Source organism: Dermacentor albipictus, chromosome 6, assembly GCF_038994185.2.
Source record: "Dermacentor albipictus isolate Rhodes 1998 colony chromosome 6, USDA_Dalb.pri_finalv2, whole genome shotgun sequence".
Taxonomy (NCBI): domain Eukaryota; kingdom Metazoa; phylum Arthropoda; class Arachnida; order Ixodida; family Ixodidae; genus Dermacentor; species Dermacentor albipictus.
Window position 1 is genome coordinate 72,818,053 of NC_091826.1, and position 16,384 is coordinate 72,834,436.

General features: G+C 47.8%; 1 protein-coding gene across 1 annotated transcript; it reads left to right on the plus strand.

The window, feature by feature from the left end:
- Positions 1–1,219: 1,219 nt before the first annotated feature.
- Positions 1,220–15,313, plus strand: LOC139046912 (probable serine carboxypeptidase CPVL). Its single transcript, XM_070520841.1, has 4 exons — positions 1,220–1,255; positions 10,215–10,407; positions 11,286–11,613; positions 14,371–15,313. Exons 2-4 carry the CDS (start codon positions 10,282–10,284, stop codon positions 15,204–15,206), a joined length of 1,290 nt encoding a protein of 429 aa, XP_070376942.1. The 5' UTR covers positions 1,220–1,255; positions 10,215–10,281; the 3' UTR covers positions 15,207–15,313.
- The last annotated feature ends 1,071 nt before the right edge of the window (positions 15,314–16,384 follow it).

The window sequence follows — 16,384 nt, forward strand, 5'->3', positions numbered from 1 at the left end:
CATGCGTGCTACTTAGGCGAGACGGCGAACGTTAAAAGAAGGCTACAGCAGCATCGCAATGATGTAGCCAAAGGACACACGGTCTCCAGCACCCTGGCAGAGCACTACGGAAAGACTGGACACAGTATTAACTGGAATCCGGCTTCTGTCATCGAAAGAGAGAAAAAATTATCGTCCCGATTGCTCCTTGAATCATTCTGCATACAACCTACTATTAACACGATAAGCCGGACACGGGGACCCCTCCCTGAGTTGTACGCAAGCGCATTACGTCTTCCGATGCATATATAATAAAGACCACCATGCATTCGCTCATTGTGAACAAGGCACCCGTATTGGGCGCCGAAACGTCAATCCGTGTTTTGAAATTTTTTTCAGTTGGCGAGTGTACGTTTATTCAGCCATGTTATTTCCTCGCCAGACGAGTTTTCGTCAAACCCTAGACTTCTTTACTTCTTTCTCAAATTCGGCTGCCGTCGATTCGCTCTTTTCTCCTCTGCAGCTGACTTCAATTTTCTGATGCCGACTTATTCATGTCTTCTTGTTCAGCCTATTTATTCCAGCACCTACCGAGAGGCACACACTCATCCTTGGGTATTGGTCAACGATGTTGAACGGCCCGGTGCCACACGCCCATTTGCACATTCGCATTGGCTCATGCGCATTGACACATGCATTGGCAAATACACACTGGCCCAAGTTGTATAATCGCCAACAGCGCCGGGGATAGCACCCACAATGCAGAGGCAAAAGGCAAAGTAAGTTCGGCTTCAAAAAACGGCTAACAAATATTTTGTGCCAGTATTATATCTCTTGCGAGAGAGGGACCGGCATGGCAAGAATGATTTGACAGCTTATTTTTTTTCTACCTTTCCCCACTTAAGCTTATGAACGATCGTGTTTTGTAAAAAATTGTTTATTCGTACATTCAGAAATGTAATACGAGGCATTACACTCTTCGCTGCTGAACATAGTCTGAGTCATACATTTTCAAAAAGACATCAGGATTGTTTTATGCAGGTGTGAGCCCCGTCTTAACAAGGGGCAATAGCAGACATAGATCTTCTAATGACCTATAGTGGAAAAAGCAATATAAACTAGCCTCATCATCGATCATAGATGCTAGACTTGTGACGCACACGGTCATGGGCTGTTGGAGCATATGGACAGTCGATGTGTTATTCCTGTTCGTTCTTACTTTGTGCGAATGCAATGAGGATCAAACACGACAGCCGTGCCTTTATCTCCAGACGCCGTAAGTTATTATAGTGCCTAGGAGTTTTTTACGCTAAAGATACCTAACGCTACACGTAACCTGTGAATGCATGACGGTTATTGGCTTTAAGGATCGTAAAAAAGCTCTTGAAACATATTTTCTTGAAACGAGCAAACACACATGAATGGCTGCGATGCATACCGTTCAAATTCCTTCAAAAGGACCTAATATGAAGGGAGATATAGAGGGCAATATAGAGTTTTTACGTTCCCGTTCAACTCATCGTTTCTTCGCAGTTTATGTGGCTTCCATAGTAGATATTGACACGTGTACTTATCTCTATCGGGCGACCACGTTTCGCCGCCGAACAAATGTTATCGCACAGCGCGGGACGCGCCTGCATGTATCCGAATTTTCTAGAAAGTTATCGATGCTTCTATCCGCAGTCTGTTGTCGCCGAACCTTGGGTTATCTGATTTCATCGCTTGACGCGAATGGTGTAGAACTTTGTAGAAGGCATGCGGGTCTCGACGATTAGTCTGGAAAATTCGATAACTACTGTATAAAAGCTGTCGCGCTTGACCAGCTGATCAGATTTTCGACGATCGCCGACTGTGTTCGCCGCTATCGTTGCGCTTTAAGTGTAGCCTGTTTTGTGGGCACAGGTTCGCCCAATAAAAGCTAGTTTTGAGCTTCTGTTCCTCGGCCACGTCATCAGTAAATCCGGAGTACGCCCCAACCCCCAGAAAACAGCTGCCATCGCAAAGTTCCCGCAGCCCACCGACAAGAAGGCAGCGCGTAGATTCCTTGGCATGTGTGCCTACTACAGGCGCTTCGTGAAGGACTTTTCACGCATCGCCGAGCCGTTGACACGTCTAGCTATATGTGATGTTGAGTTCAAGTGGGAAACACCGCAGGCCGACGCATTTGAAGAACTCAAACGACGCATGCAGTCGCCGCCGGTACTTGCGCACTTCGACGAGTACGCCGATACAGAAATCCATACTGACGCCAGTAGCCTAGGCCTCGGTGCCGGTCTAGTCCAAAGGAAAAACGGAGTCGAACAGGTGATACCTTACGCTAGCCGGTCGCTGTCAAAAGCGGAAGGCAACTATTCTACGACCGAAAAGGAATGCCTCGCCATCGTTTGGGCTACAGCTAAATTTCGCCCTTATCTTTATGGCAGGCCATTCAAAGTCGTCAGTGACCATCACTCGTTGCGTTGGCTAGCGAGTATAAAGGATCCTTCAGGACGACTGGCGCGGTGGAGCCTCAGACTACAAGAATACGACATCACTGTAACCTACAACTCCGGACGAAAACACTCCGATGCCGATTGCCTATCACGCGCCCCCATTGACCCGCCGCCGCAAGATGACGAAGATGACGACGCCTTCCTTGGAATGATAAGCGCGGAAGACTTCGCTGAACAGCAACGGGCAGACCCGGAGCTAAAAAGGCCTCGTGGAGTATTTGGAAGGGCACACCGACGTTGTCCCTAGGGCATTTAAGCGCGGATTATCTTCCTTCACGCTTCAAAACAATCTACTCGTGAAGAAGAACTCACCAGTCCGCGCCAACTACCTTCTTGTTGTCCTGTCAGGACTTCGTCCAGAAGTATTGCACGCCCTACATGACGATCCGACCACTGGACACCTCGGATTTTCCCGGACACTATCGAGGATACAAGAAAAGTATTATTGGCCGCGCCTGACCGCCGACGTCGCCCGTTATGTCAGAACATGCCGAGACTGTCAGCGACGCAAGACACCGCCGACAAGGCCAGCCGGATTACTACAGCCAATCGAGCCTCCTTGCCGACCATTCCAGCAGATAGGGATGGACTTGCTGGGACCCTTTCCGACGTCAACAACCGGAAATAAGTGGATCGTCGTGGCGACAGCCTACCTCACCCGCTTCGCTGAAACTAAAGCACTGCCGAAAGGTAGCGCAGCCGAAGTAGCGAAATTCATTATCGAAAATATCCTGCTGCGACATGGCGCCCCAGAAGTCCTCATCACCGACAGAGGAATGGCCTTTACAGCGGAGCTCACCCAAGCCATACTGAAATAAAGTCAAACAAGGCACAGGAGGACAAGGGCCTACCATCCGCAGACGAATGGTCTTACGGAGCGGCTGAATAAGACCCTCGCCCACATGCTAGCGATGTACGTCGACGTCGAACACAAGACCTGGGATGCCGTCCTGCCGTACGTAACATTCGCTTACAACACGGCCGTGCAAGAAACAACACAGATCACGCCGTTCAAGCTGGTCTACGGCATGAACCCGACGACGACGCTAGACGCCATGCTGCCGCACGTCACTGACGAGGAGAACGTTGACGTCGCTACCTATCTCCAGCGCGCCGAAGAAGCCCGACAGCAAGCGCGACTGCGAATCAAGAGCCAGCAGAGCACCGACCGCCGACACTACAACCTCCGACGACGCTTCGTCGAGTACCAGCCCGGCGACCGTGTTTGGGTATGGACCCCGATACGCCGACGAGGACTCAGTGAGAAACTACTCCGACGCTATTTCGGACCCTACAAGGTCATCCGACGTATTGGCGCTCTGGACTATGAGGTCGTGCCAGACGGCATTTCGCATTCGCAGCGGCGCCGCGCACGATCTGAAGTGGTCCACGTGGTGCGCTTTAAACCCTTTTACGGACGCTGGCGAAATTCCTTATTTTTTGCTGCTTTCTTTGCTACGGGTGTTTTTATTTCGCTTGTATGTAGCATCGGGTCGACGCTTTTTAAGAGGGGGGTATTGACACGTGTACTTATCTCTGTCGGGCGACCACGTTTCGCCGCCGAACAAATGTTATCGCACAGCGCGGGACGCGCCTGCATGTATCCGAATTTTCTGGAAAGTTATCGATGCTTCTATCCGCAGTCTGTTGTCGCCGAACCTTGGGTTATCTGATTTCATCGCTTGACGCGAATGGTGTAGAACTTTGTAGAAGACATGCGGGTCTCGACGATTAGTCTAAATAATTCGATGACTACTGTATAAAAGCTGTCGCACTTGACCAGCTGATCAGATTTTCGACGATCGCCGACTGTGTTCGCCGCTATCGTTGCGTTTTAAGTGTAGCCTGTTTTGTGGGCACAGGTTCGCCCAATAAAAGCTAGTTTTGTCTTTCACAGTAGTGCTACTGTGTTCTTTAACGTCACTACCACGTGACAATATATAGTGTCATGGCAGCTCAGTAGAAAGGCACACGGGTCGTGCCTTTCTGTCGAACAGCTTGTTGTTGTTGTTGTCGTTCTGAGTGACTGTTGCGCTTACCCCCAAAGCGTAATTGGCCATGAATTTGGTGTTTAAGGCGTCAGTGGTAGTGCCCTACCAACCCTTTTTTTTAAGCACAGCTTTCATTGCGGCTTCCCTCCTCATCCTACTGCTGCTGCTAGGTTGTTCCGGTATTTGAGCGCGATAGAGAGGATAGGTGACGTGAGAAACTCCGTTAGACATTTCAACCACGTCGCCACGATGTCCTCTGGAGCTCCGTAGGCGTCGTCACGATATCCTCTCGACGGCTGTAGTGATCAGTGAGCCCTCCCGAAAAAGCACGGCAGCAGCTGCAACGCTTTCCTTTGTACAAACGCGCCACAGTCCAGAGGGGAGGCACATAAAATGGTAGAGAGGGTGGAAGACTAGGCGTGTTGGTATAGTATACAAAAATGGGGACTGCGCAGCAGTTTGACGGGACACACAGCAGAGCGCCGTGCTTTGTGTTTCTCTTCTGTGTGTGGCGTCAAAATCTTGCGCAATACCGCTTCTAGTAAAGAGCAGGTAAAGAGAGGAGGCGGATACAAGGGACGCAGTAACAGCCTTGCCACTCCCCGCTCGTGGCAGCCTGCATACATGGGGGTAGCGCGGGAGAGGGAAAAGGCGACGCATCAAAGCAAGGAAACGCTGGCTGCTAGACATGGCGGCGACCGGCGAAGGAACTGCATAAATTCATATTTAACGTAAGGTACGGTACGTTTCTGCTTTTTCTGATAAACAAACTTCGTGCCAATTTGTCAAGCGGACAACAGACAAAGGGCGTGCAGACACAAAGCCGCATTGAAACACCGCAGCGTGCAGACGACACTTGCGAAGAGGCCGCCCATCAAACGAACATTTCTGTACCCGTCCCTGTAGCACTGTGGCTATGTCGTTGCTCGGGGTAGCGGGTTGAACTGCGACCCCGATAGCGGCATTTCCACAGGGGCGAAACGCGACTACAGTGGTGTTCGTAGATTTAGGTGCACGTTAAATAACTCCATGTGGTCAAATTTATTCCCCTACCTCATGTCTCATAATCACATTGAGGGTGCTGCACGTAAAGCCCATTTTATGAATATTGATCCATGCTTCTGACACGATGCGATGCACGGCTAGTGGTAATGATAGTGCTAACCTTCTCGCAGGCTATTAACAATGGCACAGAACCACGCCTCAAGCAAATACATTCCGCTGTATGTTCCACGTACTACGAAGACAAACAATAGCGGTGCCCGCAACCTAACCGTAAACATCAACTGCCCACTGTCGTATTGCACAACACGCTGAAGAATTTAAATATTCGCCGTAAACATCACCGCCTATTGTCGTTGAGTGGACCGGAGCGATACGCCTGCTCAGCAACTGTACCATCAAATGAATTACATTTCAACTTATTTTTTCGCAATGGCATCAGCCCCTGTTGTGCAGGTGGCCACGAATGGAGGTTTCACCAGGATACCGAACACATAAGCTGTCCATAACAAAACTAATGACATGCTCAACTACTTCCAGAACGTCACTTACGTTGAAGAATTCGGACTGGGAGGTATAGGGTGCATACGCCGGGCCAGACCTTTCTTGAAGCCTTACTGAAATGCACATCATTCGCTTCCATTCCGAGGAGTGCTTTTGTCCCGCCTCACCTCGCGTGCAACAAGGTTCTCCTAAGGGGCGTAGGCCCCCGTTTAAGTCTCGGTGAAACGCTAGAATCACGCTCAAGAAGTGCAAATACTAGCAGTATTCGACCACCGCCACAGCTCTCGAACAGATGTCATTGCAGTTAAAGATAGGGCCTATGGGTACCGTGGTGGTACAGAGCGGAACACTTCAGTCCTAGATATTAATTCCTCTGAAGCAATGGTATCTGCTGGGAAAAAGACAGTGACTAAACTACGGATAAATTATAATCCAGCCTGTATAACGTTTTAAGCAGATAAGAAAATCGTTTGCAGTGCGATTATGCAGATTCTGCAGGCCACTACGGAATCGCTGCAGTCCTCAGTACCTTGTATCACAACTGAAGTGGCTAGCGACATGGTAGAGAACAGGAAATGTGCCACTCTCGTGTTTTCCTATACATAACCCAGTGCCCATCTCATTGTCTTACCATCTTCATGAAATAGCTCAGGTATAGTCTTAAATACCTTAGTGTGATTTATGACGCATATCTGTCCAGCAGGCCCACGCAGCAGCCGCCAGGTACTCACAGTCGGTCCCTGCGTGGGAGACGCCCGTTCCGCTCTAACGAGTGTGCTACAGGACCTCCAATAAAGGTTACTCAATCAACTGGCTCCCACACATAGATTATGTGATAGGAAAAGCTACCCGCGCTATTCGCATTTTGTGTATGCCAAGAAGAAGAAGAAACTTTGATAAAGAATAGTCCGGCAGTGCTTGCTGTGGTGGCCTCAGGTGACGGCTCGAAGTCCTTGGACTCGAGCGGCATCTTCGGCTTGCCGGACGGCCCAGAGCTGGTCTGCCAGCTCTGAACTTCTGATAGCCGCCTCCCAGCGGCGGCGACGCCTACGGAGAAGGTCCCCGGCGGCTCCCGCATCCGGGGCGGCGTCGGTAAGAAGCGAGCTCGAGCCTTCTCCCACCCTGGCAACGGCCGCGATTATGGACGCAATCGACGAATATTATTGAGAAGAGACACACTCTTCTTATAAAGGCAGTCTTTGACTTCTTCCCTCTGCAGTCTTTGACTTCGGGACCTCCTTCTGTATATTAACGTCTTGTAATATTTCTAATCATCTCAATATAAACAGATTCTGATTCCTGATGATATATCGTGGGTACGTTTGTCCTGTATTAGGATTTGATTGCGTACTGCTCTCCGGTGCTCAAGCCTACAAGTCTTGCCCCCTGAGCCTCTTATAACACGAAGCATTGCGTTTGTGCGTAGGGTTTCCTAAATTAGTTGCAAATGCTGTTCTTTATCTGGAATCGCGAGTTTCTTGTCTTCCCAGCAGGTTCCGTCTTTTGACAGTGCAGTCGACCTTGAGAGTTTATGTATCACCTTTAAGACATTCTGCAACCTTCTTTGTTTCCAAGCTCGGGTTTTTCTTTTGATATAAATTGGCTGCGATCACATAATCCGAAAATTACATTGTAATAACATTTACTTCACCATTTAGGCGGGCGCTGCTGCAATGTACTTCCGGCTCCCGACAGCTCTGTTGCTACTGTAATGCATTAAGATTACTTTTTTCTAATAATTCAAAATTACTTCCTCATCGTATTTTAGACGGTCTATTACGAGATAATCTGCCGAGCATGCAGTCCAAATAACATAGCAATTGCCCCAGATGCTTCACAATGTGAACAAAAGTCCGGTCCGGGTACCTCAATTAATGTTATCGATTACCATGCTAAGCTAATCATCCCCCCTTTCCTATCAAACGCCCAACAGTTTTATTGCGATAGCAATTATGGACATAGGCGCATTTCTGCCGTCGCAGTGAGTTAAAGTATAAAGTCCAACGGCGATAAAATCCTCGCCGCGCGCCGTATGCTGCATGTGTGAGTGAAAGCATACAGGGCGAACCGGTGAACAAAGCTCAATCTCGCGCGCCCAAGCGAGAGAGGCGGGGCGGAAGCGCGCCCTCTTCTGTCGAGCTCGAGGCACGGTGATGAGGCGAGCGAGAGGGGCATTCTTTCCTGGCGGCTGCAGCTTACGGCGGGGCCATGCTGGCGTCGTACATTGAAAGCGATCTGCGACGTGGCCAAAGTGCGCGTCCGTGCGGGCCTCATTTTCAAAGCTATCTGCGATGCTTGCAAAGTGCGCGTAGTGCCGGTAGCTTCGTATGGGATGTGCTTTCGACACTTCGTTTGCCTTGAAGCGAGAGATGCACGAAGGTCAATTCGCTCGCTGTTCCTGCCACGATTCCTCACTCCAGCATTTTGACAGGGAGTCTCTGCGGTCCCCAAGCGAGATGTGTCCATGTTTACCTGTGCGCGCATGACACCGTGCTTGTTGATTTAGTTAGTAAGCGAATGTTTACAAGTTTACACGGCCGATAGAGCTACTACCATTACTACGTATGCCTATCTACTAATTTGCTATCGCAATCCGTGCTTCGCCTTTCGGGCGAAACTGCGACATTTTTAAGCATGACAAGGTTTTAGGTGCCGTTGTCAGCGGCCTTCAAGTGACCTTAGACCAAAAGCCAGCGCCATTATCCGGGAAAGTTGCGAAAACAAAACGAGATCATCCGGGTAACCAGTCAAAACTTATAAATGCGGTCTCTGGCCCCCAACCATTTGTGCAGGACCACAGTACATGCACTGACCGAACAAGTTACAAAAAATATTGCTTCCGCGTTATTCCTAATGCTTATTCACGAAATCACTCAAGCTCTAACTTCTAGCACACTGAAGTTTTATTTGTCATTTCCAATAGTGACGTTCAAAAGGCACATACATTGCACCCTACACTTGATTGTCATCTTTTGGCGCTGAGATAGGGTCGCCTGTTCAACGCCAGCGGTCCGTGAGTTCCGCGGCTCGAGAGATGGCGCCACGCTGCATGACTAATCCGGCAGCGTTCGGTGCACCACGGATGGCTGTTTGGCCCAGAATACACTTGCAATGAGGTTCGGTTCAAAACGGGTTCATGCGCTGTGGTGTGGTGGAGTGCGGTGTGCCTTTGCGAACATGCACTATACCTATTTTAGGATTGTGGCTAGAACCATCTCCAACCAATCTGCTTTGCCGGTAGCCATTTCATGCTTACGTCTACTCTCGATTACGGGAGAGCCATAACTTTTTCCTTCTTTTGTGGTTTATTGCGATTTCTGTCTATGTACTTTACTTTCTTTCTCGCGCATATTTTTTTTTATTTCTGAGTTCCCACTTCCAAACTGTTACTTGATTTGTCTACGCCTAATTTAACCGCCAGATTCATGGTCCATCACCATGCTAGGTATGAGCCACGACCCTCTCAGGTGAACGAAAACAACAAAACTTCGACATTGACACCTTACAAAGCTGCCCGCAAAGACAAAGAAGCGCTGACAAGACCGAGCGGGACTCGTTAACAACCACTGCGTTGCCGTTTCCATGACAATATGGGAGGATGTACGCGCATACTCAAGCCTTTTCTGGAGAGTATCGTATGGTCCAAAAGGATTTCCAATACGTTGGCTTCTGCCGTCCATCGTGCAGGCTCGAACGTTGTCGTCTCTGACCCTGCATATTGTGTTGAAAAAGAACTAACGGGCCTTAAAAGCCACTGTAAAGGTTAAGCTAAGTATTCTGTGATTATCCTGCTGTGTGCAGCGGGATAACGTTTGATTCAAATTGTTCACAGTGGCATTCTCACGGCAGCATGGTCTACCAATCGTGGCCATTTTCTTACTCTGCTAAAGTGTTCAGCTGCGCCTTTAATTCAAGAACTACAGACAGTAAGTGAAAATGCTCAAAAAACCTGTGCAAAGCGTCTAGAGGGAACATTTGAGCCGAAGTTTTATCTTTCCATGATGATTTTACACATTATCTAAAGGAGAATTTATGCTCTGCTTGTCACTACGAAAGGATAATTTATGTAAGCGCACTCATTTTTCTAGGTTTGACTGAATAATTTGCTGATATGTGGTAAAGCCAAACAACCCCAATGTGATGTATCACGCAGGCCTTTTGCAACAACCAGATATATTTCTCCTAATTTTATACGACTTACGAGCGAGTATAAGTTTGTTCAAAATTCATTCCCTGTCTCGTTCAGGGTACTCCTGGATGACACCGTGCTATCAGCGACGAGCGACCGTGTGTTACCCGAAAAACTGAAGGCGATGAAGCAGAACAGCCGGGTGTGCTTGCCGGCGCCCTGCGAGAAGCTGGAAGCCTACTCTGGCTTTATACCGGTTGACAACGAAAGTGATTCCTCGTACCTGTTCTTCTTGCACATCAAGTCACAGGCAAGAATTTTCTGCGTTTACGGATTGTTTTAACATTTACATGGTGGAATAATGTTCAACCAATTAAGTCCACGAAGTATACCTTGGTGGTGGCAAAACACAAAAAGAGCGGTGCACCATGCATGAGGGTTTTTCTAAAGCCTCAAATAAGGCTCGCACATTGGACGTGACATGCATGGCAACATACTTTGAGAAGAAGGCAGTTAATCTTTATGTGCACAATGAATGAAAATGGTTCTTTATGACAGAGAAGTGCTTATACACATGCTCAGTGTTGTAGTGATTATAATAAGGAAACGTTCATTCTCTCCTGCCGGTATAAAGATAAACTGCAACGAAATTTCACTTGGGCCATAATTGCATAACCTATAATTGCAATTTGCTACAAATGCACAGCACAAACTATCAAAGCAACCTTGGCCAGACCGCAGGACTGGTGATTGTCTCATTTTTTTCTTGTTAGCAACCTTTAAGTAGCGCCTAAGCAGACGATGTGTGCACCTGGCACACATCGTTTGGAATAGTTTTACGTTATAGCGCCCCTGGTGTTTCTCCACCTCCTATAGGCAACAGCTTCGCCTGCGCACAGTGCCGATTATGCACGTGCATTTTCTCTCGTTGACGCTATTACTGTGTCTGCTCGCACGGCTTACGTAAGAGTGTCAGCGTACGTGTATATGTTGAAAAAGCTTGTGTTTCATTATACGCATAACAGCAAACAAAAAAATTTAATCGTAAAGAAAACGCTAGCCAAAGACCTTCAATTTTGAGAACCCTTCAACTCAAGATTGCTTTCATTTCTGTCGCTTTCGGAGCATTTATTTGCATTTGTACCGAGTGTGCGAGACCTGATTTTCTAGCATTCGTCCTATGTGCAGAGCGAGCAGCCAAAGAAGCGGCTCCTTCTATGGACACAGGGTGGCCCATGGAAATCTTCCTTATACAGCCAGTTCCTTGAAAATGGACCCCTGGGCATTAACGCCATGGGGAAGCTTTACTACAGAGACCACAGTCTGATAAAGGATTTCGATGTAATATACCTCGACCAACCTGTTGGATCGGGATACAGCTTTGACGACAACGGCCGATACCCCGCAACGCTTGATGAAGCATCTGAGCAAGTCATGACGTTCCTCAAGCGCTTTCTGAGAATATTCTCGGAGTACCACAGGCCGGACTTATACATTGCGGGAGAGTCCTATGGAGGTAGTACTTCTTTCTGAAGCACTGAATGCCAAAGTTGTATAATAACGGCATACAAGGTGCGCCTTCTAAGGTTACGCTTCTGCGATGAGAAAATGACCATTTCACCGCGAGAGTCAGAAAAGAAGTGTAAAAATGAAGCATACACTGTTAGAAAAAAATGTTTACCTATATCTTGCCCCGAAGACATTGTGGTCCGTGTTTCTTTAATTTCCTTTCTTGCTCGAAAACTGTGCGCTCGCTATATTTGCCTGTCAAGAATGATGTCACGCTGATAACGCGCATGCCGTCGATGACATGCAAGTATCGGGCACGCAGCGTTATAGAAAACAAAAGCACACTTGGTATATGGCGATTATTGTTCGGCAACAAGATAAGCCCCAAACGGTTGAATTGATATAGACTCCTGTGGTTTTCCGTGCCAAAATCACGATATGATCATGATGCACGCCGTAGTACAGGACGCCGGATTTATTTCGACCACCTGGCGCTCTTTAAGGTGCACCCAATGCACGGTACACGGGCGTTCTTTGCAATTCGCACCCCTCCCCCCCCCCCCCCCCCCCCGTCGAAATAATGCCGTTGCGGCCAAATTGTTCCTACTTTTTATGTTTAGAGATTGTGGGTAGCAAAGGTAAAGTTCCTACACCCGTTCACCGGGAAGTCATCGAATTAGACAGTGTCTGTGTAAATAATTGTTTATCGATAAAAACTGAAAACGTCGAATTCTAAAGTCTCTGGAGACTCAAACTAACAAATTTGCTTCTTTCAACAAAACAGCCAGAATACGAGAAAATACCTCGAAATCCGAGACGTTGTAGTGACATGCTGGTTCTAAGGTTAAGACAAGAAATTGGGGGGGGGGGGGGGGGGGGGGCTCTTAATTTGTTTTAACTGTCAATGTTATCAACCGTCAATGTAATCAACCAAATTCATGAAAATGAGATTTGGAAACAAAACTTTAACAATATAAACTGAATTAGTGCTACCGTTCAATGTCTCTTCTGGAAGTGCTCCACATCGTCTTTTGGAAATAAGAATTACCAGGTAATTCGTGCGAAGCCGGGCACACTATGCCCCGATTCAATTAAATTTATTCATGGAAACAAAGGCATGTCTTATTTGTACTCATTGGCTTCCTCTGCAAAAAAGCGGGAACAGTCATTGAAATGTAACTGCGGTTCCGGCAACCCACGTAGAATGAAATGAAAAGGCTCCGGCATTTGGTGCTTTCCAGTTCCTTGAAAGCGCGCGAATAGCAACATGACAGCGAAAACACTCTACAAGGCCAAAAAGTCACGATAAAGAAGCAAAGTAGCACAGAGTGTATGACCAGCGCAAATATGAACCAAAATAACAAATCTTTCGGGGAAACACAAGATATGCTTTTATAATGGCAGGACAAAATATACAGATACACCGTACTCTTCAAAAGTATGTTTCGCTCCCAACATTAGTTCCCGTATACTGGGCATTATTTCCTTTCACATAAAACATATATGTTAACATTCACATACTTAACTACAGATAAAAATTCTGGGCAGAAATGAAAGGCGCCTTCAGCGACCTTGCCAACCTGTGACAACTGTCATATCTTGAGCAGAAATGTGAATTGCGTGAATTCCAATTCCAAAGTAACCATTTAAAAGAATGCGTTATCTGTCTTGAGAAGAAACGGTGACAACATGCAGTAGTAATGCAGATATATAAACATGTGCACATCTGCTCAGGTGGCGGCCGACCGGGTTCTCCAATATCGCAGCTCTACATAGACCAGCGAGAAAGTTCGCTGGTTCGAATGCGGTACTCTTGTCTGATGTTCTATTGCCACAGCAATTATATGGATACTCCAGGCGTACTTATGCCGTCAGCGTCGCTGTGAGGTTCCATATAAAGTCGAAGGGTGATAATATCGTCGCTCCATGCCGTATCCTGTGTGTGCGAGCGAAAGTGTGAGAGGGTGAGCAGGCGAGCGCGGCTCAATGTTGCTCGCGCAGCAGTCGAAAGCGGGCAGGAAGCGTGCCGCCTTCCATCACGTGAAAGGCTACGGGAGAGAACAGGGACCGGGGGGGGAGGGGGGGACGATTATTCGCGCTGCGTGCACCCGGCTGGGCCGCTGTATCTGAAAGTCATCTGCGACGGGTACAGAGTCCGCACTGCCGTGGCGCAGTTCGCGTTGGTGTGAACGGCTGCATGGAGGTAAATTCGCTCGCTGCTGCTACCGCGTTTCCTCATTGCAGTGTTTTGACCACGAGTTTCCGCAGTCATCGAGTGAGATGTTTTCATGTTGGCTTGTGCGCGCCTGACACAATGCTTGTTAATTTAGTTAGTATAACTGCTTATAAGTTTACACGGCCGATAAAAATACTATCCTCACTTCGTATAGCTGTCGAATAATTTAATGTCGCAATCGATGCTTCGCTTTTCGTGTGAAAGTGCAACATTTTTTCACCACACCGCTGATTAAATGAACCGATTGGTTGTGCTAGTCCTTTAGGTACACATCTGCGTCTTCGCAGCTCGCAGGGCGCCGCGTGCTGGCCGACCGGCAAACTAAGTCCTATGACCAAATTTTCTCTGCAGCTGGGTATAAGAACTGTTTCCTACCTACAGCCTAATGCCGCAACTGAACTTCTGCGACACAGCTGTAGAAGTTCGCCTTTAAGATGCCTTTGTCATATCTTGCATTGCCGCACCTTTTCTTTCCTCCTTTGTTCTTGTTTTTCTAGATATTTTACTTCTCTCTGTCGTCTCTTTCAGCAAGGTCAGCCGCTGGAGTGGCCTACAAGGTTCTGAAGAAAGCTAAGCAAATCAACGTCAAACTCAAAGGCATAATGCTAGGCGTAGGATTCGTGTTCCCACTGCTCGAAATCATCGACTCCACGAACTACCTGTATTACTCCGGGCTGTTAAATGACTTCGGCCGAAAAACGCTTGCTGGGTGGTTCGACATGATACGCGGTCTCGTCACTAAAGGGCTATACTCACAGGCTGCAGAAGAACTCGGCAAAACTGTTTTGAACATGGCGCCTGCCGGAACTCAGACGATATTTCAACTTCTAACCGGCTTCCAACACCACGGAAGCATAGCAAGACCGCAGGAACCGGAAGAAGCTAGACAGTACATGGACTATGCGAATAGCCCAGAATTTAAGAAGATAATTCACGTTAACATTTCCCGGATCCTCGACGGTTCCAGGCCAGAGCTCACAAAGCAACTAGGTTCAGGAGATTTCTTCGTAGACATTAAAAGGAAACTAGAGTTCTTGCTCGACAGTACGGCCGTCCTCTTCTACACGGCTCAGTACGACGCCGTTTTTCCCGAAGTGAATATTGAACAGTGCTTCAAGAAACTGCGATGGCGTGGTTCTGAGCAATTTAGCAACGCCAGACGGAACAAATGGTACAGAGAAGAAAATCCCTCTCTTGCTCTCCTCGGTTACGAGCGCGTGGTTGGGACACTTCAGTATAGCAACGTACTTTGGGGAGGCCATGACATCTCGTTGGATAGGTCACTCCCGGTAAGCGAACTGTACAGTCGCTTTCTGAGACTTGTGAGGGAAAACAAACTGAAGTGGACAGATGAGCCATCGTGACGCATAACTTAGACATACTTTACACTAAGTTCTGGTCCACAATACTTCTTTGGATGTGGTTGGGGGTCAATCATTATCAACGTTCACAAAGGCTAACACTTGCGCCTTTACTCTCACCTCACTGACATATGAAAAGCAATAAAACTATTGAATGCTAAGTGCACTGAAAGAATTTGGCTGTGTATTTTAAGCTTTCATTGCAGTTCCTGTACCTGGAACACGTGTACTTGGTACTTTTCCATGAATAATCGGAAACAAAACAGTCTGTCTCCACATTTTCGCACGAACGTCTTAAATACGCAACAATTATGAACAAACTCGCCCTTCCCATTGCGCGGGCCGCATTGAATGCGTACGGACAAACATATCAAGAACGCGCATTGAACGTTTTGTTGGCACACTCGATGTGCAATATCCCCATTGTCCGGCTGTCCCGAGACGTGAGACGCATGCTCTACCTAACCCTCCTAGTCTACGTGCCGTGGGTTAGAGGTCACATGCGTCGCTAAAAAATGACGGTGATTAGCTATGGACGTCTGACTCCTTCGTCATCTGGCTGAAACTCAGAAAGCGAGTAATCGTAGCCGCTACTCGTGATCGGCGCATGTTCTTTATTTTCATACATGGTTTCGGGAGTAAGGCAGGGGGACCCAAAAGGCTGATGGTTGCATGCACGCCGTCTTTCGTGCGCGCAGTGTTGGGGGCCATGTGATGTCAGCTTTAGAGATGTGGTATGGTTAAAATTGTGAAGGGAGTATAACGGACGCATAATACACCAGCGTCGTTACGGCAAGTGCTCACGGTCAATGAGTGAAATGTGTTCGTGAGTTCCTGTGAACGCGTATCACCTTTCTTGTTTTGTTAGTAAGAAAATATTTACTGCAATTTATATTGTCCACAAACTACAAACATCTTTCGAGTTATGCTGTAATACTCTGTCATCGGCTTTCCTGGAAAGCAGCAATTTTCGCTTTTCACGTCGGCACCTAGGCAGAAGGGATCGCCGAATCGGTGCGGTCCAAAGAGTCGCAGGCGTGCGCTGCTCTTCGAGCATAAGCTGAAGGAGCAGTTCCACAGGAACTCCATTTTCGGCACCACGCACATGGGGTCCTCGCGTCATTTTCACGAGAAGAATCTGAACTGTCCGCCCGGCTTAGACCACACGCTGCAGCATGCCC